Genomic DNA, 24,254 nt, shown 5'->3' with positions numbered 1-24,254 from the left:
GTTTCCTAATCATAACAAACATGATTAATCGTTTGTGTCACTTTACCTGCTCTTCTTTCTTATAAGTCATCCTTTACATTATCCTATCATTATTATAGACTTAATAAAAAAAATAGTATATCTGAAGATACCACATTATTTGAGCCCCACAACATCACAACAAACGTTAGGTGCTCTCACCCAAATGGTTCCTTTAGTAGGTAGTACATATAGTATAAATGTATGACACCTCATGACTAATTAACTAGAAATCTCGTGCAAAGACTGTTACTAATTTTCCCCCATTCTCTTTTAAAGCCACTTTGACCTCACTTTACTCCCAAGCAGATTCAGATTTCCAACACAACTTTTTTCACATAAATGCCCAAATTCTTGCTCAAACAAAACCGAGAGTACTATATATCTGCCTTTACTTGAGATCTGATCATATCCTTCAATAAAGCAGCAAAGCAACAATGAGATCCAAAACAACCCAATTCACATGTACCTTCAAGGTAGCCCTTCTCAGCCTTGCGGTTTTCTGCCTCTTCATCTTGGTATTCAGGTCATCCATATTCTCATTGTCTCCTCAACTCACCTCACAAACCAACATGTCAAGCTCAGACACAATAGTACCAGTGTCACCACAAGAAACAGAAAATGCAGGCACACCATCATCATCATCATGCCCAAATTCACCCCCCTTGAACCCCCCATGCACCAAGGCCCCTCCATCATTAGCCAATGCCATCATCCACTATGCGACCGCCAACGTCACGCCTCAGCAGACCCTCCACGAGATATCAGTCTCAGCAAGGGTACTTGAGAAGAAGTCTCCATGCAACTTCCTTGTGTTCGGCCTTGGCCATGACAGCCTCATGTGGACATCGCTAAATTACGGCGGCCGGACGGTTTTCCTCGAGGAGGACAAGTCCTGGATCGACCAAATCCAGGAGAAGGTACCCTCTTTGGAGTCCTACCATGTCATGTACGACACACAGGTCCACCAGGCTGAAGAGCTCATGAAAACTGGAATGAAGGAGGATTGCCAGAAGGTTACGGACCCGAGATTCTCCAGGTGCCCTCTTGCACACAAGGGGCTCCCGAGTGAGGTTTATGACATTGATTGGGACGTGATCATGGTGGATGCACCCACCGGCTACTTCGATGAGGCGCCAGGGAGGATGAGTGCAATCTACACTGCTGGCTTGATTGCCCGGAACAAGGAACGCGGCCAAACCGATGTTTTTGTGCATGATGTGGATAGGAAAGTGGAGGACATGTTCTCTAAGGCTTTTCTCTGTGAAGGGTATTTCAAGGAGCAAGAAGGGAGGATCAGGCACTTCAACATTCCAAGCCACAGGTCTCGTTTGTGGAGGCCTTTTTGCCCAGAGTAGTTGAAGAACACAATTTGCTCCCTTTATTTCATCTCACATGAGCCATTTATTATTGTTATCATCAAAACTTATATAATTACTATATGATATGATGTGTTGTGGACGTACTTCTATTTTTTGCGATTGATATTTGGAATTCATTCTGATTTACACAAGTCATTAATGGCTCTGGAGATGTCATCAATTCAGGGAGTTGCTTTGTTGGAACGAACAATTGTTGCTTATACCTGCCCCTGCTTGACCATAGTCTGATTCAAAAGTCTTTATATACTACTATTATTCCCCAGAAATAATGTAGCAATTGAAATCATTCTATACTTACATTTTATTAATTCTTGAAATTTACTTGTATTGCATCTATACGAGTTAGTCTTCAAACTTACAAGACTGTTACGGCTTAAAATAAAATGAGATATAACAAAATATAACAAAAACTGGCGTAAAAAGAGTTTTAATAAATAATTACGTACAACTTAAGAAACTAACTCTTACACATATATTTTATATATATTATATATTATATAAATTCAAAAAAGAAAGTAAAGAATAATGCTAACAATTGAGGTGCATGTTGACTTGTTAATTAGCATTTATTAATAATTAATAATTTGATATATTCTGGGTCCACGTCCAACAGCCTTAAAATTCATTAAAGCATATTAATTAATCCGATTGACTGGTAATCCAATTCCACAAGCAAAGCGCACAAATAAAAAGAAAAAAAAAACCTATGAATCATTCAATATTTGATATTGGCTTAATTATCAATTTGATTTCTAAATTATTTATTCTAAAATATTCAATTTAATCTCTAAGTTTTTAAAAGATTGATTTTGATTCTTTAAATGCATCAATTTAATTCTTTTCGTGGAATTTAATTGATGTCATTAGATTGCAAATGCTAACTATTTTCTTTTAAGAAAAGTGGCATTTTGTAGTCACTGTATAGTGTTATTTTTACATGTGGTGTGTAAATAATAAATGGTGGGCGACTCTTTTTTTTTTATTAATCTTAAATATGAGATTTGGATTTTTTCTAATACATCTCCTCATACCCTACCCCTTCTTGGGCTTTTTGGTGCGTAAAATAACAATAGTGAGTGATCTTTTTTTATTAATCTTGAATATGACTTGGATTTTTTTTTCAATACACCTCCTCACATACTACCACTTCTTGGATTTTTTTTTGTGCGTGAATAACAAATTGGTGGGTGGCCCTTTGGATTAATATTGAATTGAATATGCTCTAATACCATCTTAAAATGAATGTGAGAGGCCTAACTCAACCCCAAAAGCTAGCTCAAGGGAGGAGGGTTGCTCCTCATTTATATATTCTAATTTGACTTTATTTTTAGTTAATGTAAGACTTGGGTTTTTCTCAATACCTCTATCAGAGGTTGTTTGACGCGCCCACAATGCCAACTTTGTGACAAACCAAGTTAGCCAAACATTGTCGACGCAATTGAGTTTGGTGGCAGCGCTGAGGGAGTGAATGGGTGCTCGCGGCGACATGCACCAATGAAGGTCTATACGTTCTAACCTACGAACAAAGATGCATTTTGGGTGAAGCTGCTGCTGTGCTACGCAACAACGATGGCGAAGTTGGGTCAAGTCGACGTGAACCAAGTGGTGCATCGTGCGCGTGTGGGTGGAAGTAGGGATCGGCGAGGAGGGAAAGGTGCGGGTGGTAGTAGACAACGATTCAAATATTACAAGGGGGGTTCTGCACATGTCTGGTATGGGTGCTCGATGCTTTAGAGCACAAAGGTGGGAAAAAGACTTATTTGTGGATTTGACAAAATATTATACTGGTGGCTTTAGCCGTCACTATTTGTAAATTAAACTGTTATAATTCACATCCTAACGGTGTTAACGTCGATTCGACGAAAAGGACTAAATTAATGTGTTTTTAGACAATAGTCGAGGATTAAATTGTCTGAAGCTCTAGCGAGTTCTTGCAACACATCGAAACCATTGGATTGGTGCCAAACAATTGTAAAATTAATAATTAACAAATATTTGACAATATACTAAAAATTCCTCGAGTATCTAATTTAGGAAGTACATTATGCTAATTGTTATCTATACTATAAACATCTTGAAATCACTCTTAGGATAACATTTTACGCATTTATATTGATACCTATATTATAAACATCTTGAAGTCCTTGTTAAGGTAACGTTTTACACATTTATATCTATATTTTGTTTTATATTATAAACATCTTGAAGTCACTATTAGGTAACATTTTACACATGTCAACATACAAAGTATCCTGACCATTTTTATTTGGTTAAATTACTCATTTGGTTCCTATAGTTTTATGATTTTGACCTTTTTAGTTCTTATAGTTTGAAAGTGGTTTTTTTAGTCTTTATAATTTACATTTTAATTTTCTTTTAGTCTCTGTAGTTTAAAAATGTTCTTTTTAGTCATTATAGTTTGTATTTTAATTCTCTTTTAGTCCCTATAATTTGAAAAGTTATAAGGACTAAAAAAGTAAGAATCATAAAACTATAGGGACTAAAAGATCACTTTCAAAATTACAGGGACTAAAAAAGAATTAAAATGTAAATTATAGGGACTAAAAAAATCACTTTCAAACTATAGGGACCAAATAAGTAATTTAACCTTTTTATTTTTAAAAACCTTCCACTTTAGGATTACATGTTGGGCCAAAAGGAATTGGACCTTTACTATGATTGCTTTAGATATCCAAACCAATCCTATAACACAGTTTGAAATTCAAAATGTATCATGAAAATAGTAATAGTTGTTTTTGTTATTGAAGTTGAGAAATCCTCTTTCTTTCCACAAGTATGAATGGTGTTTATTATAAACATCTCAGAAAACCCAAATTGAACTAATTGGGTCGGTTTCATGGATTACTCGTACCCTTGAACACTCCTATTTGTTGGTCTATGTAAAAAACTTAGGATGATAAGTATTAGGGGTCGGAGGTAGTAGTTAATAAGATTTGGATGCCATGTAGGAAGCACAGATATAGGCAATTGTTCCTTGACATCTTTTCATTCTTTGGATTTCTTCGCTATGGCTCATAGTTATGCCCTCATCTTCTTGAGAAATAATTGTAGTAGTTTCAACACATGTAGAAGATTCCTTGATCACTACCTGACCATTATTCCACCAATGAGGCTTATGACAAGGAGTTTGTTGGTCGGGCAAAGCATATTGTATTGATGGATATGGATCTTGTAAGCACTAATGCCTATCGCATCACGCATGAGACGTTGTCATTCACATAGTCAATCACTTGAATAGGGTGCATCAGAGGATGAGGAGGAGGAAGAGTAAAGAGAACTGATGTTATTTTCTATCATTTTATGTTTGTTTCACTTTTTTTTTTGTATTGTTTTGGTTTGTGTGTTAATATTGAAATTGGTCATAGATAAAAGAAAATAAAGAAATTGCAATTATAATACACAATAGAAATATATATTTTGAATTAATACACAATGAAAACATATTTCCAGTATGTATTAGGGGGTATAAATTAATTTTGGAAAGTAGAAATACATTTTTGTTAGGGGTGTTATGGTAAAGAAAAAATCATCAAAAGGTTAGGGGTGAACTTAGCAAAAGAAGTGCAGGACTAGCCCTAACATAGGGGTAAGTAAAACCCAATTGGAATGGGCTAATTAGGCCGACACATTGAGAGGAATGCTGTGTGAGTGAGTGATATATCTCCATTCACCAACAAGAACAGTAAGGGGAAACAAACAAAGAACTCACTCAAACTCAACATAGAGAGAGAGAGAGAGAGAGAGAGAGAGAGAGAGAGAGAGAGAGAGAGATATGACCGATTACGAAGAGAGATACGAAGGGAACGGAGAAGAAGAGGAACTTCACAATTCTCATCATCAGCCTCATCCTGATTCCTCTCCTTTACCCACCCACGACGATCTCACCGATTCCAAATCTCGCGTATGCTCTCTCTCTGTTTCATCAATTCATTTTTTTCTCTTCCCCTCCCCTTTTTTTGTGTTAATTTCTGCGCCGTTTCATGTCGATGCGAAATTAGGGTTTTTCTGCCTTTCCCTCTTTTCCTAAGCCGGGGTTTCGGGTCAGGGTTTTTCTGTTTCCCCTGTTTTGAATCTTAACACCATTGCTGCGTGTAAAACTGACTAGAGCTGTGTAGGTTATGGTGAGATTTGGGGTGGGATTTTGTTTTCTGTTTCCCCCCTTTCTTGATTTAACTGTGTAATTAGAGATGCTTTGGTTCTGATAAAGTCTGTGCTTTGTGTCCTATGCTGCTGTTTCTTTTTCTTGCCAATCTGTCACTAAAAGCTTATGCTTTATCATATGATTTTATCTGGCGTTCTCACATCTTCCTTTTAAATATAATATAAAATGTAAATTATTAAAAATTGGGAACATTGGGTTTAGCTGCTTTTCAGGTATTTTATGTACGATTGTGATGTATTCTTTGCAGATTGGTTTGTGATTGTGGCTTGTGTGGTGCCTGTTGTTTGGTTCTTGTATGCTGATTGTGAAGCATATTCTTGTTTTTCACCTTACTTTTGTATGCATCATTGCTATTATCAAGTTTGAAAGATAAGGACTTGTTTACTCCCTGTTAATCTTTTTTTTATCATATTTTGGCAGCATGGATCTCGCGATTATGACAGAGATTCTTCCAGAAGCAGAGATAAGGAGCGGGAGAAAGGGAGAGACAGGGAGAGAAAAAGGGAAAAGGGGAGGGACAGGGAAAGGGAGAAAAGTAGGGATAGGGATTCGGAGAGAAGCAGGGACAAGGACAGAGATAGGGATAAGAGCAAAGACAGGGAGAGGGACCGGGATCGTGATGGTGAGAAGGAAAGGGACCGTGACAGGGACCGCCATCATAGAGATCGACACAGGGATCGTGGTGAGAGAAGGGAAAGGACAAGGGATAGAGATGACGATGATTATCACAGAAGTCGTGACTTTGACAGGTAAAAATTTGTTTGGGATCTTACTACCTTGTATCTGAGTTGGAGCTTGAGGGTTTTCATCGGCATCAGTTTTTCAGTAGATATTCTTATTGCATGCAATGTATTATTGTCTTGCATCTGAATTTACACTTGTATTTCCAAAACTTTAGTGGCATTTTTATTTTCAATCAATTGTTTTTCATTCATATTTGTATTCTATTTTCAATTGTTACCTGACATTATTTGATAGTACAGAAGAAGGGATTATGATAGAGAGGATAAGCATAGGCGCAGGTCTCGGTCTCGATCTCAATCCCGGTCAGGGGGTCGATCTGAGCATAGATCAAGGTCACGTTCGCGTTCTCGTTCAAAGAGGTGAATTCTTGGAAAGATCCTTAACATACAGTATATAGATGTCTGCTTAACATATCATGCATGTGGCTGCCATTTGGGAATTCTGTTTTGTTTTATATAATATTTGGTGGATGTGCAAGTGGAACAGAACTAGTATAATTTTGTGAAAGCATGTGGAAGAATGAAATAGTTTAAATAGATAACTAAAATCCATTTTATTTCAGTTCAGGTACGTCCTTGATAATTTAAATTTGAGGAAATAATTCAATTAGAATACCTTAATATGGCTAAATGATGGGGACCTCTATCATTATTTCAAATATTATAGGTGGAAGGGCACCCCTTTCTGTTCCTTGATCATTTCAAAGCATCTCGTTTTAAGAATTTTGTTAGATGTGGGTGTGTTTTACTTTAACTAATTTAATTTACTTGCAGCAAAAGGACTAGTGGTTTTGATATGGCTCCCCCTGCCTCTGCTATGTTGACTGGTGCTTCTGCTGTTGCAGGTACATTTACTCATGTATATATTATGCAATTTTTAATCTTAACTGCCTTTTTCTCTTTGTTTGTCCTAGTATGGAAAATTCATATCAAATTGCATGGTGTTAACTTGGTAAGCTTTGTTCAGTTATTATATGAATATATAGCCTTTGAGGATTGGTTTCCCATGGTGTGTAATTTTGTCTTTCTTTTTACTTAGTGATATAATTCTGGAACTAAAAGGTGCTTTGGTTTTTTGTCTTGTGTTTGGTGTTTGTTTGTTTTGTTTCTATGTCTTGTCATATGTTCTAAGAAGGCAATGTTGGGCTACTAGCCCCACTGTGCTGACAATGGGCGTGAGCCGACATCTGTAGCTTTTATGTCCACGGAGGAATCAATGCACCTGTTTTTGGTGGGTCTTGTTCGTCTTCAACTGGAAACTATTACCTACTTTGGTAGACACAAATATTATCTCTAAAGCTTGTTTACAATGCTCCTTTAATCTTATTGATACAATATACGCAACAAGGTTTAATTATGCTTAAGCTCGTGCCTTTTGGAGCAAAAGGATCCATTTGATTCTTATGTACTAGGATTGCAAAAAGTGGAAGTAGTGAGTTTGTTCTGATTGTTCTGAGATGCAATTTTCTTTTGTTTGCAGGTCAGATCACTGGGGCAAATCCTACAATTCCTGGAATGTTTCCAAATATGTTTCCGTTGGCTACAAGTCAGGTATTTTTTGTTTCTTTTTTCCCAGCTATGGTTATTTAGTGTCAAGTTCTTATTAATTTCACTTTATTCTTGTTTTTTTCCTTTTTAAGATGCAGCAATTTAGTGCTCTCCCTGTCATGCCAGTGCAGGCTATGACTCAACAGGTAAAAATGCTTCTCAGTGAGATGAGATTTAGTGACTTACCTTCTTTCCCTTTTAGCATGGCTTTCCCTGATTATGGCCTGTATTTGATGTACTGAATTTACAGGCTACACGACATGCTAGGCGGGTGTATGTTGGAGGCCTCCCTCCTACAGCTAATGAGCAGGTAATATAGAATATTGGAATTTCTAACCGGGAATAGTGAAGTTGGTTTGGCTATCTGCTAAATATCTTTTTTGCTAATTAATTTTAGTCATTTGATCAAAGCTTGTTAGAGTATCTTACCACACTCTTGACATACTCTTCTGATTCTTGTAATATTTGAGTTGAGGAAATGATGCTAATGTGTCTCAGTCCCACTATATGTATGCATTTTCTATTTTAATGCAAATTTTGTCTTCCAAGTCTTTCCAACATCAAAAAAATTAGGAATCAATATTTACTCGGATTTCTAAATTTAACATTCCATTTTTCAGATATTGATCCTACTTGAGATAGCATTGTTTGTGACAATTTGGCTTTTTTTTTAATCTTTTTCTGATCTTGTTATACTGCAGTCTGTTGCAACTTTCTTCAGTCAAGTTATGGCTAAGATTGGGGGAAACACTGCTGGCCCAGGTACATAATAAACTTCAACGAATTGTGTGCCACCAGTTTCTTGACATTGTAATGTGCCTAATTGATTTAATTTGTGTGCAGGTGATGCTGTGGTCAATGTTTACATTAATCATGACAAGAAGTTTGCCTTTGTGGAGATGAGGTCTGTTGAGGAAGCTAGCAATGCGATGGCTCTGGATGGGATTATTTTCGAGGTATCTTTTTGACTGTAATCCAAAGCTTGGTATCATTTTTTTCATTTTGTTATGCAAGAATGCAAGTATATCCATTGGTGCTAATCCAAATTTCTTTTTCAATTCAGGGGGCACCTGTTAAGGTCAGGAGACCTACTGATTATAATCCTTCCTTAGCTGCTACCCTAGGCCCAAGCCAACCTAACCCAAACCTTAATCTGGGTGCTGTTGGCTTAACACCTGGGTCGGCTGGGGGACTTGATGGTCCTGATCGGGTTTTTGTTGGTGGACTTCCTTATTACTTTACTGAAACACAGATCAGAGAGCTTTTAGAGACTTTTGGGCCTCTACGGGGTTTTGATCTAGTGAAAGATAGAGAAACGGGAAACTCAAAGGGTTATGCGTTTTGTGTTTACCAGGATCTTGCAGTTACAGATATTGCATGTGCTGCTCTAAATGGAATAAAGATGGGAGATAAGACTCTTACAGTTAGACGAGCTAATCAAGGTGCAAACCCACAGCAGCCTAAACCCGAGCAAGAGAGCATTTTAATGCACGCACAACAGCAGATTGCACTGCAGGTTTGATGGGATTGTCCGTTAAATTGTATTTGTTACCTGGATCATTTGCACATGTGTTTAAAATTCTAACTGCTTTATACCTTTGATTTCTTAGAAACTTATGTTGCAGCCAGCCTTAGTGGCAACAAAGGTGGTGTGTTTAACTCATGCAGTTTCTTCTGATGAGCTCAAAGATGATGAAGACTATGAAGAGATTCTTGATGATATGAGACAGGAGTGCTCCAAATTTGGTAATTTCTGATTTAGTTTGCTTGTCTCACTGTGAAGTGTGAACTAATATTAATTTTCTGTGTTATTTGTTTTACAGCCAATTTGTAGTCCCACATTCTCATAGAGAATCAGGCCTAATTTACAGACTGAAGCCTCTATAACCTTTGTCCTCGCATGCTTGTTCATTGCATGTCTATGAAAATTTATTTGCATATTTCACTGTTTTGTTTTCACTTTATGCAGGTACTTTGGTGAATGTGGTGATCCCACGACCACCGTCTGATGGTGAACCTGCCGCTGGAGTTGGAAAGGTGTGTTGTTGAACTATTCTGGAAATTCAGTCTCCTACTGTCAATTATAGAAATTAAGAGCACATAATTTGTTTGTCTTTTTTTCCCCTTTCTTAATGCTGGGTTGATGTAGCTGTGGAATCGAAATAATAGTTAATGTGAGGGACTGAGGATTTGTCAGAAATTACTGTTGGAAAATGAATATCGACCCGAATTTGTTTAAACTTATTTATTGAAATAAGCATTTATTTTAATAAAATAAGTTACTTTATATTTTTCTGTGTGTTTGTCTAAACTGCTTTTGTTAAAAAAAAAAACAATTTTCTGCTTATTTTAAGAAGTCCTATCTGTTTCTTAAATAAAAGCTCTTATAAAAAACGCTTATTTTAAAGTTGATTTGTTTAAGTTTAAACAAACTCACCCATTATGCATAATTGCTTATCAAGGTGCTTTTCTTTTGGTATATACATGCTATAAACTGCAAGTAACTTTTATTTGCACAGGTGTTTTTGGAGTACGTTGATATTGACGGTGCTACAAAAGCCCGTGCCGGATTAAATGGCCGAAAATTTGATGGAAATCAAGTAGTAGCTGTTTTCTATCCAGAGAACAAATTTGCTCAGGGAGATTATGAAGGTTAATTATGTGGTGTTTGGATTCTATCTTGATTAGCAAGGATAATCTTTTGTATTATTATCATAAACTTGTAAGCTAGAGTTGTGGTCATAGTACAGAAACTGTTCTATTTAGATGCGAGTAGTAAGAGAGACATGATGACAATTTGTTAAAATAGTTTTACCGGTCTACATGGATCTGTGTGGTCCCTTGAGATATTCTCTATTTGCTTGAGTGAGGTTTGTTTTGAAGTGGACTTCTGCATTAATCAAATTAAAGCTTGTTGCTGGTGATTCTACTGATTTTTCTATTACTCAATACAACTAAAATAAACCATAAGCTTTTAAATGGCATCAAATTTAGTGTCCGTTGGCCGTTAGTATATATGCGCCAGTTTATTGAGAGCGTTGGGGGTGAGGGTTTAATTTTGGATATATACGGCGGCATTATTATTGGCTAAAATATATTTTTGTCTTTTCTATTTTCAATTTGTACTGAAACTATTTATATTTATTTTGTCTTTTTTTTCAAATCTTTGAAAACAGGAAACAAAATAAAAATAATGCATTAAAAGTGAAAATAGAAAATGTGAAGAGAAAATAAAATTGCAAGTAAATGCTTTGAAGTTTGGGTTAATGTTGCCTTTTTTTTTATAGGTGGAATCAAGGGGAAAAATCCCCGGATCTAAAAACTATTAGTCGCGAGGAAAAGCAGCATAACCACAAAAATTCTTAACTGTCCATCTAAAAAAATAGCTAAAATTAAGAAATTACATCAGCTTTGACAATATTCACAACAAAATGAGAAACAACCTAAAAAATTCTTAACTGCCCATCTAAAAGGATAGCCAAAACTAGCAAAAGCATCAACAACTTGGTTCCCTTCTCAACTAGCAAAATCATATAATAAGAACTTTTCGTATGTTCTCATTCTGATAAGGCCTAAATTAAATATCTGGTTATTTTATTTAAGTTTCCCCCCACTTTTCAATGAGATGCAGGAGATAAATATTTATTGTTATATAACTAAAAATTAATATTCTCATTCTTGTATTCTTTATATGTACATTTCACTAATTGTTCTCACGATAAAGTAAAAAATTTCTCTCAACCAACCTCAAACAACCATTCTTTTATCTATCTTTATTTATACACTGTACTTAATTTTCTTAACTAATCATCCCTTCTAATTTATCTTTTTTTATCTATATAAAAAACAAATATTTATTCTATGCAATGTACATGCTAAAAATATTAGTATAAATAAAAACAAAAGACTATCAACATAGTATGACATAATTGATAAATAATCTTATTCCTTAAATATGTGAGATTTGATTCCCAAGTTCATGTGTATAAAAAAATATCTATTAGGAGAGACTATACCTTTAATAGATCTTAATACTTGAAAATATTAGTCCTTAACTTTTGATGGGAGATAAATACCTAGAGTTAAAACAAAATGGGTTTTAATATAATTAAAAGCACAGATCAATGGTATAACACGTGTAATTAGTAAAAGCTTGTTTCAAGTTTTTTTTACAAATTATTTGCGGTTTTCTATTAAAATATATAAAAATAAAAATAATTTTATTACATTTTAAATTGATTTTTTAATATAAAATTTGACATAAATGAACAAAAGTAACGAATATTCATAACTAAATGATTTTATTATTATTTTTGAATGAATCTTTATTAAGAACTAAAGGCATTTGGGAAAAAACAAATATAGGCAAAGTCGGCTAATAAGGCATTCGAAATAAAAGCTGGAACCACATAAAAATATGAAGATAAACTTGCATTATCAGACCTGCCTTAGCTAAAGCATCAATAATAAATATATATTTTCATCTCTAAAAAGTCTGCATTATCAGACCACGTAGGACACCAAACAGTCTGACCCTTCTGCTGGTGGACATTATGTTGCATCTTAAAGTGAAGTTTAATTTACTGTTACTAGAAAAATAATAAATATATATTTTCATCTCTAAAAAGTGACAACCTGTGAATCAGTCTTTGTGAAACAACTTATAACAAATTAATTCCTATATTTGTAAAATTCCTTACAAATTTCGTTTCTACATTTGGTTAATTTCATGTTGGAAAGACTAATTTTCCATAAACTTAAGAGAGTTTGAGACTAAATTGTATATACATAAGCTTTCAGAGACCAAACCGACTCATGTTGCCATTTTTTTAATAAGAAATTGTATAATTAATTAGTATTTACTCTAAAAAAATATGAAAAACTATCGTATTTTAAAATTATCACGGTTTTTCAATTGCTTCAATAGTTATCAATTGAGTATATATGGTGGAAGCAAATTTCAGAATGCGAGAAATGTATGTTTTATATGATTTTTGTCAAAACAAAAAATAAGGCCAAAGCAACTTAAATTTTACAATTACTTCATTATTAACTTGCCAAAAACTTGTCTACACAACTTGGTAAACTAACTGTAACTCATGCATTTCTGGAAAGTTGTCTAGTATGTTCCAATAAGTATGTGGAGGAGATCCAGTTCTTGGTCACGAGATGGAGCTCCAACCACCGAATGAAAAGAGAATATGAGGCGAGAACCCATTAAATACTCTACCAAAAAGCTTCTTCTCACTTACCCAACCAATCATCAAATAGGCTAGCTAGACTTATCACATGAATATCATAAATATGATCATGTAATTGTCTAATAAGAAGGAGAATATATAAGAATGCATGTCCATGACCACCATTTGTGTCCAAAAAATAATTAGCCATTAAGATGAAGCATTTGAGAGACATGACTTTGACATTCACAGTCACATGGATCTTCTGGCTGTGCCAAATAAGGGGCAGATGCTTGTCTCAGGTGGTGCAGCCACGGGTTCCACCGGGGCAACAGGTTCCATGCTTCTACATATTCGGTGACTCATTGGTTGACAATGGAAACAACAATGGGATCCTAACCCTTGCCAGGGCAAACTACAGGCCTTATGGCATTGACTTCCCAGGGGGTGCCACTGGACGCTTCACCAATGGTCGCACTTATGTTGATGCCTTAGGTACACTTCTATACCAATTGTTTATCTATGATATCTTCATTGCATGCTTAAGCTAGTGATAAATAATATGAGTACTTGGCCAGCATTTAATTATCATGTAGAATATATAGCACTTGAGTTATTACTAATTAGAATTATGTTGATATTCAATTTACATAATAGTGTTAGCTCTCTTGATGTTACACTCACTGGGACCAGTCTAGTGGTGGGGACAAGATTTTAAATAGCAGTCGCGGTTTTGTCACATTTCTTGATATTACAGGAAATTGCAGATAAATGCAATCAATGTGGCCACAGCGGTCACGTTGTGATCGTAAACACTAAAGAAACATTGACTTTTTGGCTAAGATCATAGTCGTGGACCATTGTTTAAAACCTTGAATGTGGTTTTTTGGTAGTTTGCATGAAGTTATAGGTTTAAACCTCATTTCACTGTTGTACAAAAAGAAAAGAAAAAATCTCTTTGATGTTACATAGCTTAAATTTTTATTAATAGTACAAAGAAAATGTTCCATACTTCTCTCCTATGCTTACCCCCACCATATGGATTTATTTTGTAACAAACAACTATAGAATAGCATAACATGCCAAGTTTTTCTTATAACGTGTTTGGTTCTAAGTTATATTTCATTTGACGTGCATTGCAGCAAAAGCTAAAAATAGTATTATGGTAACTTCTGTATTATTTGCGCCATTTTACATAGTTTTATTTTTGCTGAAAGACATACGTACCACTTAACAATAAAAACCTATATGTACGTAGCTATTATTACTTAAGACTACAACAATTGACAACTGCAGCTCAGCTTCTGGGCTTTCCAACATATATTGCTCCATACTCAAGAGCAAGGGGTTTGGAACTATTAAGAGGAGCTAACTATGCATCTGGAGCAGCAGGCATTAGAGAAGAAACAGGAAGTAACCTTGTATGCAAATTCATATTCATGAGTATTTTGAGAAATTAAGCACATATTAAATGTACATATCGTTCTGTGAGGCACAATAATTCCTGAGCCACACCTCCTCTGATTTTCTTATGTAATTGTTTGCAGGGGGCTCATACATCATTGAATGAGCAAGTGGCTAACTTTGGCAACACAGTGCAGCAGTTGAGAAGGTTCTTCAGAGGAGACAATGAATCACTTAATAGCTACCTAAACAAATGTCTATTCTTTTCAGGGATGGGAAGCAATGATTACCTTAATAACTACTTCATGTCAGATTTTTATTCAACTAGCTCAGATTATACTGTTAAAGCTTTTGCATCTGTCCTTCTTCAAGATTACTCTCGCAAGCTATCTGTATGTTATCGACATCTAAATTTAAATGACTCTACATATAGTTTGCATTAGCATTCAGGGTCAGGTTAACAAATAACAATCATTTCATTCCTATGAACACAATGTAGTATCAAGGTAATGGAGTGGCCACTTGCTTGAGCAATGTAATTTGAGAACCTAATATGTACTTCAAAACCAACCATTTTGACAAAATATGATGATGACCTTTTGAAGGCCTAGATATACAAATCAGTTAAATTAAGATGTGTGTAATAACTGATTCCATGATCACTTGCATTAACATTTAGTGCTATGTAGTTTCACTTATTATTCCTCAGTCTAGATGGTCTATTTTGGCTATTTGCTTAGTATTTTTAATCTTATATGTTAAGAAGGATTCAATTTGTCTTGCATGTCCTTATGATAGATTATTACTGATGTGCTGTTCACTTAAAATTGTCCAGCAACTATATTCGCTAGGAGCGCGAAAAGTGATGGTTACAGCAGTTGGCCAAATTGGCTGCATTCCATATCAACTAGCCCGTTTTCATGGTAACAGCAGCAGATGCAATGAAAAAATCAACAATGCCATCTCGTTATTTAACTCAGGCCTTAAGACAATGGTTCAGAACTTCAATGGAGGGCAGCTTCCGGGAGCGAAGTTTGTGTATCTGGATTTTTATCAAAGCAGTCAAGATTTATCTTCAAATGGAACATCATATGGTAATTCTCTTTGGCTTAGACATGCCTTCTAAATTCTAATCATGTTAAAGCACATGCTCTCAAAAGCTGATTTTGCACTATATATATATATATATATATATATATATATATATATTTATATATATATATTATTTCACACAGGGTTTGATGTGATAGACAAAGGGTGCTGTGGAGTTGGCAGGAACAATGGGCAAATTACTTGCCTTCCTCAGCAACAACCATGTGAAAATCGTCAGAAGTACTTGTTCTGGGATGCTTTCCACCCCACTGAACTGGCCAATATTTTACTAGCAAAGGCAACATACAGTTCACAATCATACACTTATCCCATTAATATTCAACAATTGGCAATGCTGTAAAAGTTTGGTTTATGTTTGATATTGTCTGTTTGTGTGGTGGATTGATTATAGTATTTGTGATATTATGTTGTAAGAATGTGTTCTTGGTGCTTAAACCATATGATTTCCTTTGTACACGAGTGATGCCATTGCGTAGGAATAATATAATATAATAAGGATGCTTCAGTCTAACCATATATGAATTACTTCAGGCAGCCTTCGATTTTATTTTATTTTGCTCCCTTTCTTCCTTCTCCATTCTCCAGTATTTAATTTGTGCCACTCATAATTCAAATTCATGACAGCCATTCTGACTATTAATAGATTCCCTGTACTAAATTTGTTACTCCGCACACTTCTAATTACTAAATGTGAACTGATCATTCAAGTTGACACCACAAGATTCCCACTTATTAGCGGGCTCAATTTATAGCTCAGCAAGTTGCCTTATGTTTATAGGATAAACAAAATTGGGGTTCCCATTAAAAGCCATTCTTCCCATGAGAATGTTCACTGCTTCAGTTGGGTGGAATGCATCCCAGAACACGTACTGACGCCTATTAGGGCATGGTGTTTGAAATGGAAGACATGTAATTTGGCCTCTGTTTCTTCCAATGCCACAGCACCCTCTATTTACCACAGTGAACCCTACACATAATGAAACTAAACCATTAGTCTCATTATCAAATACATGTTGAAAATGTGCATTGCAAAGTGCTAAACCATAAGTTTAAAATAATGTAACACTCAGTTTTATGTGTTATATATTGAGCTGGATATGCAATAGTATCTTTTGATTCATACCATAAGATCTAGCATTGAGAAGGATGTCCTGGAACATGCGGGAAGAATCGGCGAATATAAATCTGGCACCAGGTAGATTATTATTGAAATTTCCCAACATGGTCTTCACATTTTCATTGAAGGGTTTCACTAGCAGGTTCACTTCTTTGGAGCAGGTTCCGGTCATGCTTTGAGCCAGTATGCTTGGAATGCATCCCATTTGCCCCAGTCCAGCAATCACAAATTTCCTTGCTCCAAGATTGTAAAGCCTCTATAACACATCATGAACCATTAATTTTTCCTTTTTTGACTCCTACACTATCCCATTAGTTTGAAGGGAGTAAACTCATTAGTTTGAAGGGAGTAAACACTGGGAGTAACCACATAAAAAAATTTGACACCACACTTTAATTCAAAAACTTAAGGTTCAGATTTATGGATATTCTCCTTACTTATATGGTACTCAATTTTTTCACTTGTACCTGATGTGGAATTTTACCTCATACTTGTACTCTAATAACGTTAAAGAAAGTAAGGGATTGTGTGCAATCTGAAGAAACTAAAAAATCTTACCGTGAGCTGCTGGCTATATGTTTGAACCAAAAGATCAGCATACTGTTGTCCATTGTACTGATTTCTAGTGGGGTAATTAGGCATAAGGTAGTTGTTTAGGTAGTCATTGCTGCCCATTCCAACAAAGAATATGCACCGCGCAAGCGCAGTGCCCATATAGTCTGCTCCAAGATTCCCAGTAATTTGATTTAATGTGTTCTCAAAGTTACTAAGTTGCTGATCAAATGGTATGCGTCCAACCTGCCCAAAATAGAACCAATTATGATACAATCTACATATTGTATTTCAGTCAATGAGTTGGAAATAGAAGCCAACAAAAAAATTGAGGTTTTGTTGTGTATCTTTAAAATACAAAAATAGTAACTGAACGTTTCCTAATAAACAAAATAATAAAATGATCATACAAAAACAATAAGTAAAAGTTGTTTAAAGTAATGTACAAGTCAAAATCTAAAATGATAAATGGATGTTACACACAAAGTTTCTGCCAGTGGCATCAAGGATTCCAGCAGCAGCTGAAGCATAGTTTACTCCATGAAGCACTTGATTCCCTGAGGCTTCTGTGTATGCAGGAATCAAGGGAAGTCCAAGCAGTTCAGCTGCATTAATATAAACACATCATTTTCAATTCAGGGAAATGATACATAATTCAAAGCATGAGATTTTAACTAATTAACGATTATTAGGGATAAAATAAAAAGCACCAAAGTAACAATGTTACTGAAAACATGCCTACAAAGAAAGTTTGAGCTTAACCTGAATGATCTTTATGACATTATTTTTAGAAAGCATTTGACCCTTACATATTTTATTTAGCAACTACTAAGATGCAACTTAATGCATGATTTTTTGTGGTGGGTAATTTAATAGGACCAGCATTAACTTTATGTTTTTGGTCTCTACTCACTACAGTCTAATGAGAAACACTTGTGTAGGTTTTGTCTACACAAATTAGGTGGGAGAATATACTCCCCAAGTTAGGTTGAATAAATTAATCAACAATAAATAAGTTATCATGTGACAAAAACCAAGATTTATATTATTATTAAGCATGAGGTTACAATGAGTTTACTGATTGGTTTAATATACCCAACCTGGGTACGCAGAGTGTGTTTACACAAGTAGTTTTCTGGTTCAAGGGCTGTGTAGTGTAGCTAAAAATGCAGGAAAAGCCCATATCCTCTTTAATGCACCATTTACTGCAAGAAAATGCAGTGACAGAAATTTATCTACCCTTTTTGCCGCATACACCAATCACATATACAAAGCAGCATTTGCCATTGAAGCAGAAAAGAGAAATTTACAGTAAGCAATTGCTTCAGAAAATCGCCTGTGGCTAAGAGTTAGGCCGTTAGGTGTAACAGTTGATCACCTCATTAATGGTATTGGTAGCCTTGGCAGGCTTCCTATGTAAGAGATACACGGCAAATGTGATAAAAAAAAAAAAAAAGAAGAAAAAAGGCAGCATGCCCTCAAAAGACACTTTTGACCCAAAAAGCTAAATGTTAAGAAAATGAACAATTCGACTACTTTACTTTATATTTCTAAATCTGTGAGGACAATTAATCATAAAGTGAGAAATCTGATTTTTTGTGACTAACTAGTCAAATTACATAAACTAGAAGAATGTTATACGATATATTTTTCCTTCTAGCAAGGTATATCATATGTGTCAAGTAGTCAATGTTGCTACCAAAAAGTATACCCTTATGACTCAAATCTCAATCAAGCTATGCTTGAAATAGCAGTCTATGCTAAGAGAAAGGGTGTAATAATTTCTGAATACTGAGTAGTCTTATTATTAAAATATGACACTGAAATACATATTTTATTTGCACATCCATCTGGACTCGCACACAAACCCCATAATCTAGATATATAGGCTTTAATTTTTTAATGTGATTGATTAGCACCAGAAAAAAGAAAAAAGAATTGATAAAGGAGAGAGAGATACCTATTTCATCAACCATAGTGTAGCCGTTAGAGAAGCGACCAGTAGGGCCTCCATTGAAGTCAATGCCATAAGGGTAATAGTTGGCCTTAGCAAAGGAAGGAAGGTTGTTGTTGTTGCCATTGTCAATGAGAGAGTCACCAAATATGAACATGGCAGGCACCATTTCTCTTTGGCCTCTCACTATACCACCACTCATCAGCAACATGAAAAGCACCAAGATTGGAGATAATCCAAACTTTGCCATCAAAGTGTGATCAGAACCTGATGAGAGCCACATGGAGCAAAGAACCTGTGGTTTTATCTATTTTTGTATATGTATGTATGTATGCATGCAACAAAAATAGAGTGGAGTATGGTTTTGAAAGGAGAGTGAAGAGGGTTTAATAGAAGATGGTAGTATATGACGGTGGTTGAAATGCAATCAATACATTCACCTGTTCTCTACCTTGCAGTAATTATACAAACTGAAGTATCCAAGTATCCAACACTTGTGCAGGCAAGTATTTATTTACTACTTCCCTTTTCCATTTTCAAGAATTTTTCCACACATTTTCATGCACCCTCTCATTATTTTTTCGTGACCGTGCCTGTGGGGACTTGAGGATAATGTATGGTAAGTACTTCACGTAGCAATAGCTTGCCATGTCTACTGCAATCTGCATGTTGCAGAAGAGAAAGTCAAACGAGTTATTACTGCATTTAACGGGACCCTTTAATCACTTCAAATATTAAATTTGTCAGTAGTTTCTATAATTATTTTAAAATTATTCTTAAGTTATTGATACTCATTTTCTTAATCTCTTTTTACTGTAGTAATCAATATAAAAACACTTTAACTAGAAAAATTGAATGGGAGATTTCCAACATGTAAGAAATTAGTATTTGTTACACTTATTAATACTTGCACCGCTTGAAATCTATAAAACTTGTGAGTCTTTAAATTCAGACTAGGTATGAAACTGGTAAAGCTAGTGGTCGATTTAAGAGAGCGATTCAACACTGTTAAACCAAATCACACAAATTTACGTCAAATATATATTTTTTTCTTTTTTAAAAAAAGCCAAAAGACTAAAGGAAAGAAGAAATCTACGAAATATGGACAAGTCCCACATAATGGCCCTTATTAATGTTATAAATAGAGAAAATACTGAGATTCAGTAAATAGACACAAAAATAGAGAAGATACTGAGATTTTGTGACCTTTTTGTTAGCTTGGTTTAATATTTCTTTCCCAGTTCACGTCCTCTACTAGTCCTTCCTCCTCTCCTTTGTGGTTGATTCAGATGGTGTCTCCTTTTCTCCACATGTGCACCTTTCTTTTCTATAAAATTTAGCTTTGATTGTAAAGCTCTATAGGCTGATATGAACATTTGTCCATCCTTTTCTCATGTGCTAGCTTCAAGAGAGTGTATGAATTCATACAAAGTATATGTAAAAAGAATCATGGATTCTAGCTTCTATGACGATAAAATAATCAAACCTTTTAGGCGGCAAACTTCTAAAAAATTTCTCAACAATGCAATCTTCTTTTCTTAACTATTATCTCCATAACTTTTAATTTGATTGACTATCTCAACCACTCTAGTAGATAAATTGCGTATCTTTTCAGTTTTCTTCATAGACAATTGTTCGAAATCCTTCCAAAGGTTCTACAGTTTGATAGAAATGATTTTCTTACTTGCTTTGTATTCATTTTGGAGAATATCTTATGTTTCTTTCTCCTTTTTAACACGAAGAATTCCTGGATAAATGTTTGATCATACCTTGTAGAATGTAGCGAAGAGTATTGCATCTTTAATTTCTTCAGTTGATTTCCTTGCAAAGCCTTTTTTATCCTTTTCCGAAAGATCCTGGGAAACAAATAAGACCTTCATTTTATCACTCCAATAATCGTAATCTTCACAATTAAAGATGAGAATTTAGCTTGGGAAATATTGAAGAAGAAAAAAGTTAAAAAGGTATTAAGATTTGAACGTGAGGCAACAAGATTCTAAACAAAACTGGATCTGTACTAAACCAACTCTAGATACTATTGTTAGAAATTCTAAAAAGGTAAAAGAAGATATAGATGATCTTAAGAACAAGAAGATGAGTGGAAAAATCTTTTTTTTTTTTTTTTATCATACTTTGCATTTCATGCGTCATTTTTTATAGGATTCTTAAATAAAAAATTTTAAAAATTGCTACTTAAATAATTTACATAGTGCCTTAATTATTTAAAGAAGTAATATCTAATAAGTGTAATTGTAACATCTCATTTTTCGTAAAATAAATTAAAAATGATTTTATTTAAAAATAAATAGAATTTTAAGAAAATAATGAATTTTTTGTAATTAAATAAATAAGAAAAAATAGTTTTATTAATTAAAATAATAATTTTAAGGTAAATAAAATAAATATATGTTCTTAGAAAATAAAAATAATATTTTATTTATTCATTTGATAAGGAATAAAATAGAGTTATTTTTTATAAAATAAAAAAATATAGTAAATAATAAACTAAGAGTATCCCAATTACAAATAGAAACATATATTAGGTTAGTTTTTATATTTACGATATGTCTCTACGTTATTTCTTCCTCTCAACTTTGTTTTTTCTTTTTTCTCTCCCAAAACTCTCTATTTTCTCGCTTTCACCCAAACATGTCCCAGTAAAACTATGATCCTTGACTCTTAACCGTTGGATCATCGTGAAATTCAAACACTAGGTTCAGAACTCATTTTCATATATCCCGATCGTTGGGATTTGTGAAATAATGTTTATGGAGGAAAAAATGTCCCTCGTACTTAGACAGTGAAATTGAGACTTTAATCTCTTTTCCTTTCTTCTAACATTTGGAAATTCTAGTAGAACAACTAAAGAAAAAGCTTGAGGAATCTTAGGGAATGACTAAAGACGCCGCTATCACTGTTAGACTACACACGTGAGCCCGCTTAGAGGTAATAGATGAATTTATCGCAATTGATGTTAGAATGAACATGTGTAGGGATCTTTAGAGGATCAAATTGGAGTTTATTTTTGGATGTTTATTGTATTGTAATTGTTCCTTTGCAATTATAATTATGAGATTGTTGTGTTTGATGGGCCAATTGATGCCCTGATGCGAATTGGTTGATAAAATTGAGTGTTCTTAGTGTTTTTTTGTGTTTTTTAACCTATGATTTTGATTCCATTGATTTTAATATGATTATGTGAAATTGTTTGAGGGGTTTTACTTCCCATGTTGTGAGAAACATTTTTGTATAATTCGTTTGTGTTTTGAACAAGATTTACTAGATTAGCATGATAAATTGTTATATTGAGATCATGAAATTGTGATTGAGATTGCATGTAAATGATAAATTGAATATGTGATGAGTTGTGAGATACATGTGTATTGATATATTGTATGTATTGAGTTGTGAGCTATGAATTGTGCAATCACATAACTGTAAGATCCTTTAAGGGACAACAAGTTAATGCGCGATGAGTACTGTAATGAGATCCACTATAGAAATTCGACGAGTTGAATCACTTTGAGGCACAACGAGTTAAAATGATTTTCAAAACAATTGAGTAGTTATGTGTATTGCATAATTCATAGATAAAATCTGTGTTTGTGCCATGTATATATTAATATTGTGTGATGTATATATGAAATTCATAAGGTGTGATAACATGTTGTTTTGATATTATAACATTGTGATTGAGATTGAGTGTATGCGATAAATTGAGTATGTGTTAATTATAAGATACATGTGTATTAAGATGTTGTGAACTATGAACCGTACAATCACAGACTGTAAGACCCTTTAAGGACAATGAGTTAATGCACGACGAGTATTATGATGAAATTCATTGTAGGAACCCAACGAGTTTAATCACTTTGAGGCACGATGAGTTAAAATTATTTTGAGAACAATTGAGGAGTCTTATGTTTTATACAATTCATAGATAGAGTATGTCTGTTAAAATATTTTCTAGGTTGAACCTGAATTAGGAGGAAGAGGCTCTGGCGGACTCTTCGGAGTCTAGGTCTTGGGAGTAAATACACCCGGCTTAAGTGTTTCTTTAAGCCCGTGTTGATCCCACGTGATTGGAACATTCTTGTAAAATAGTGTGACCTTGATTGGTCTTCCTATGATTTTACCTAGTGAGAGTGACTTGACTTACCAATGTGTGGTATGTCTTATCATGTACTCCTAGGCGCCCGACGAGATTTTTCACTGACATGGTACCACATTGCATATAGGATTGAGTCTTAGTATATTTGTTGCATAACGCTTGAGTATTGATCGATATTGATTGGTTGAGTGATATTGTGTTTTGGTCCTTGAGTACGTGAATGACGTGAAAATGTGTGAGACGTGTAGTGTTGAAACGTGATGTTACACGATAAGTGGTGGAATGACGTGAGTTGTGTTTAAGTAAGTTGTATTTCATTTAATGATATATATATCTATCCCGTTTCTCTCTATTAGTTAGGAATGTGATAACTCACTCCCTTTGTGTTTGGATTCTATGATGATCTCAAACTTTGTGTTCGTGGGAGCAGATAATTAGATTGATGACTATGGAGAACTTCATCCTAGAGGATACTGAAACACAATACTCTGATAGGATGTGATATTAGGGCGTGAGTTTTTGTATTAATTGCACGAAGTTTTGAACATGTAGTTTTTATCATTTTGTTTTACATCCTGAGTCTTTAGTTCATTCTTTGGAGTTTTGGACGGCCTTGTTTGAGCCGGAGATATTTTCATATCCTTAATTGATAAGTTTTTAATTTGGTGATTAACACGAATGTGAACATTTTACTCATGTGAATTTACTTACACTTTTATTGAATAAAATTAATTTAATTAGATTCCTCATTTTATATGTTTTTTTCATTTATATGGCTATTGAAATAGAGAGTGTAAAAGTAATGTCTTACTTTGAAGAACTAATACTATATCATAAATTTTGAAATTCACTTGAGATAGTCCAAAGAGGTTTCTGTCAAAAATTTTGAAGCTGAAAAAATATAACCAATTCAAGGTGCCATATGTATCCCCTTCTGTGAAATGTAATA

At 34.4% G+C, this 24,254-nt stretch overlaps 4 protein-coding genes across 12 annotated transcripts; 3 read left to right on the top strand and 1 right to left on the bottom strand.

Annotated features, from left to right (window-relative positions):
• The first annotated feature begins 236 nt into the window (after window positions 1–236).
• LOC114410487 (glucuronoxylan 4-O-methyltransferase 1-like) lies at window positions 237–1,686 on the top strand. The gene has a single exon (XM_028374456.1). The coding sequence runs from the start codon at window positions 456–458 to the stop codon at window positions 1,374–1,376; it is 921 nt and encodes a 306-aa protein (XP_028230257.1). The 5' UTR covers window positions 237–455; the 3' UTR covers window positions 1,377–1,686.
• A 3,413-nt stretch (window positions 1,687–5,099) lies between these two features.
• LOC114410486 (splicing factor U2af large subunit B-like) lies at window positions 5,100–10,803 on the top strand. Of its 8 annotated transcripts, none has more exons than XR_003666305.1 (13): window positions 5,100–5,322; window positions 6,004–6,332; window positions 6,567–6,686; window positions 7,101–7,171; window positions 7,807–7,877; window positions 7,967–8,020; window positions 8,125–8,184; window positions 8,576–8,636; window positions 8,718–8,830; window positions 8,938–9,390; window positions 9,485–9,620; window positions 9,698–9,911; window positions 10,394–10,422. XR_003666305.1 is itself a non-coding variant. In XM_028374450.1 (13 exons), the coding sequence occupies exons 1-13, from the start codon at window positions 5,194–5,196 to the stop codon at window positions 10,529–10,531; spliced, it is 1,797 nt and encodes a 598-aa protein (XP_028230251.1). In that variant the 5' UTR covers window positions 5,100–5,193; the 3' UTR covers window positions 10,532–10,803. The 8 variants fall into 8 exon arrangements, 7 of the variants coding, with proteins under 7 accessions (XP_028230251.1, XP_028230250.1, XP_028230254.1 ...); XM_028374450.1 differs by having other exon boundaries at window positions 7,973–8,020; window positions 9,844–9,911; window positions 10,394–10,803; XM_028374449.1 differs by having other exon boundaries at window positions 5,101–5,322; window positions 9,844–9,911; window positions 10,394–10,803.
• A 2,207-nt stretch (window positions 10,804–13,010) lies between these two features.
• Window positions 13,011–16,084, top strand: LOC114410484 (GDSL esterase/lipase At1g33811-like). The gene is made up of 5 exons (XM_028374445.1): window positions 13,011–13,549; window positions 14,351–14,475; window positions 14,602–14,850; window positions 15,294–15,552; window positions 15,694–16,084. Exons 1-5 carry the CDS (start codon window positions 13,270–13,272, stop codon window positions 15,909–15,911), a joined length of 1,131 nt encoding a protein of 376 aa, XP_028230246.1. The 5' UTR covers window positions 13,011–13,269; the 3' UTR covers window positions 15,912–16,084.
• Window positions 15,411–19,554, bottom strand: LOC114410485 (GDSL esterase/lipase At1g71691-like). 2 transcript variants are annotated; one of them, XM_028374448.1, is made up of 5 exons: window positions 19,201–19,536; window positions 17,724–17,845; window positions 17,247–17,486; window positions 16,695–16,944; window positions 15,411–15,500 (listed from the first exon to the last, which is right to left on the bottom strand). In XM_028374448.1, exons 1-5 carry the CDS (start codon window positions 19,475–19,477, stop codon window positions 15,463–15,465), a joined length of 927 nt encoding a protein of 308 aa, XP_028230249.1. In that variant the 5' UTR covers window positions 19,478–19,536; the 3' UTR covers window positions 15,411–15,462. The 2 variants fall into 2 exon arrangements, with proteins under 2 accessions (XP_028230249.1, XP_028230247.1); XM_028374446.1 differs by lacking the exon at window positions 15,411–15,500 and adding an exon at window positions 16,080–16,538 and having other exon boundaries at window positions 19,201–19,554.
• Between the last annotated feature and the right edge of the window lie 4,700 nt (window positions 19,555–24,254).

The sequence above is a fragment of the Glycine soja genome, chromosome 4 (genome assembly GCF_004193775.1).
Source record: "Glycine soja cultivar W05 chromosome 4, ASM419377v2, whole genome shotgun sequence".
In the NCBI taxonomy this organism is placed as follows: Eukaryota; Viridiplantae; Streptophyta; class Magnoliopsida; order Fabales; family Fabaceae; genus Glycine; species Glycine soja.
This window is presented reverse-complemented; position numbering and strand designations above follow the sequence as displayed.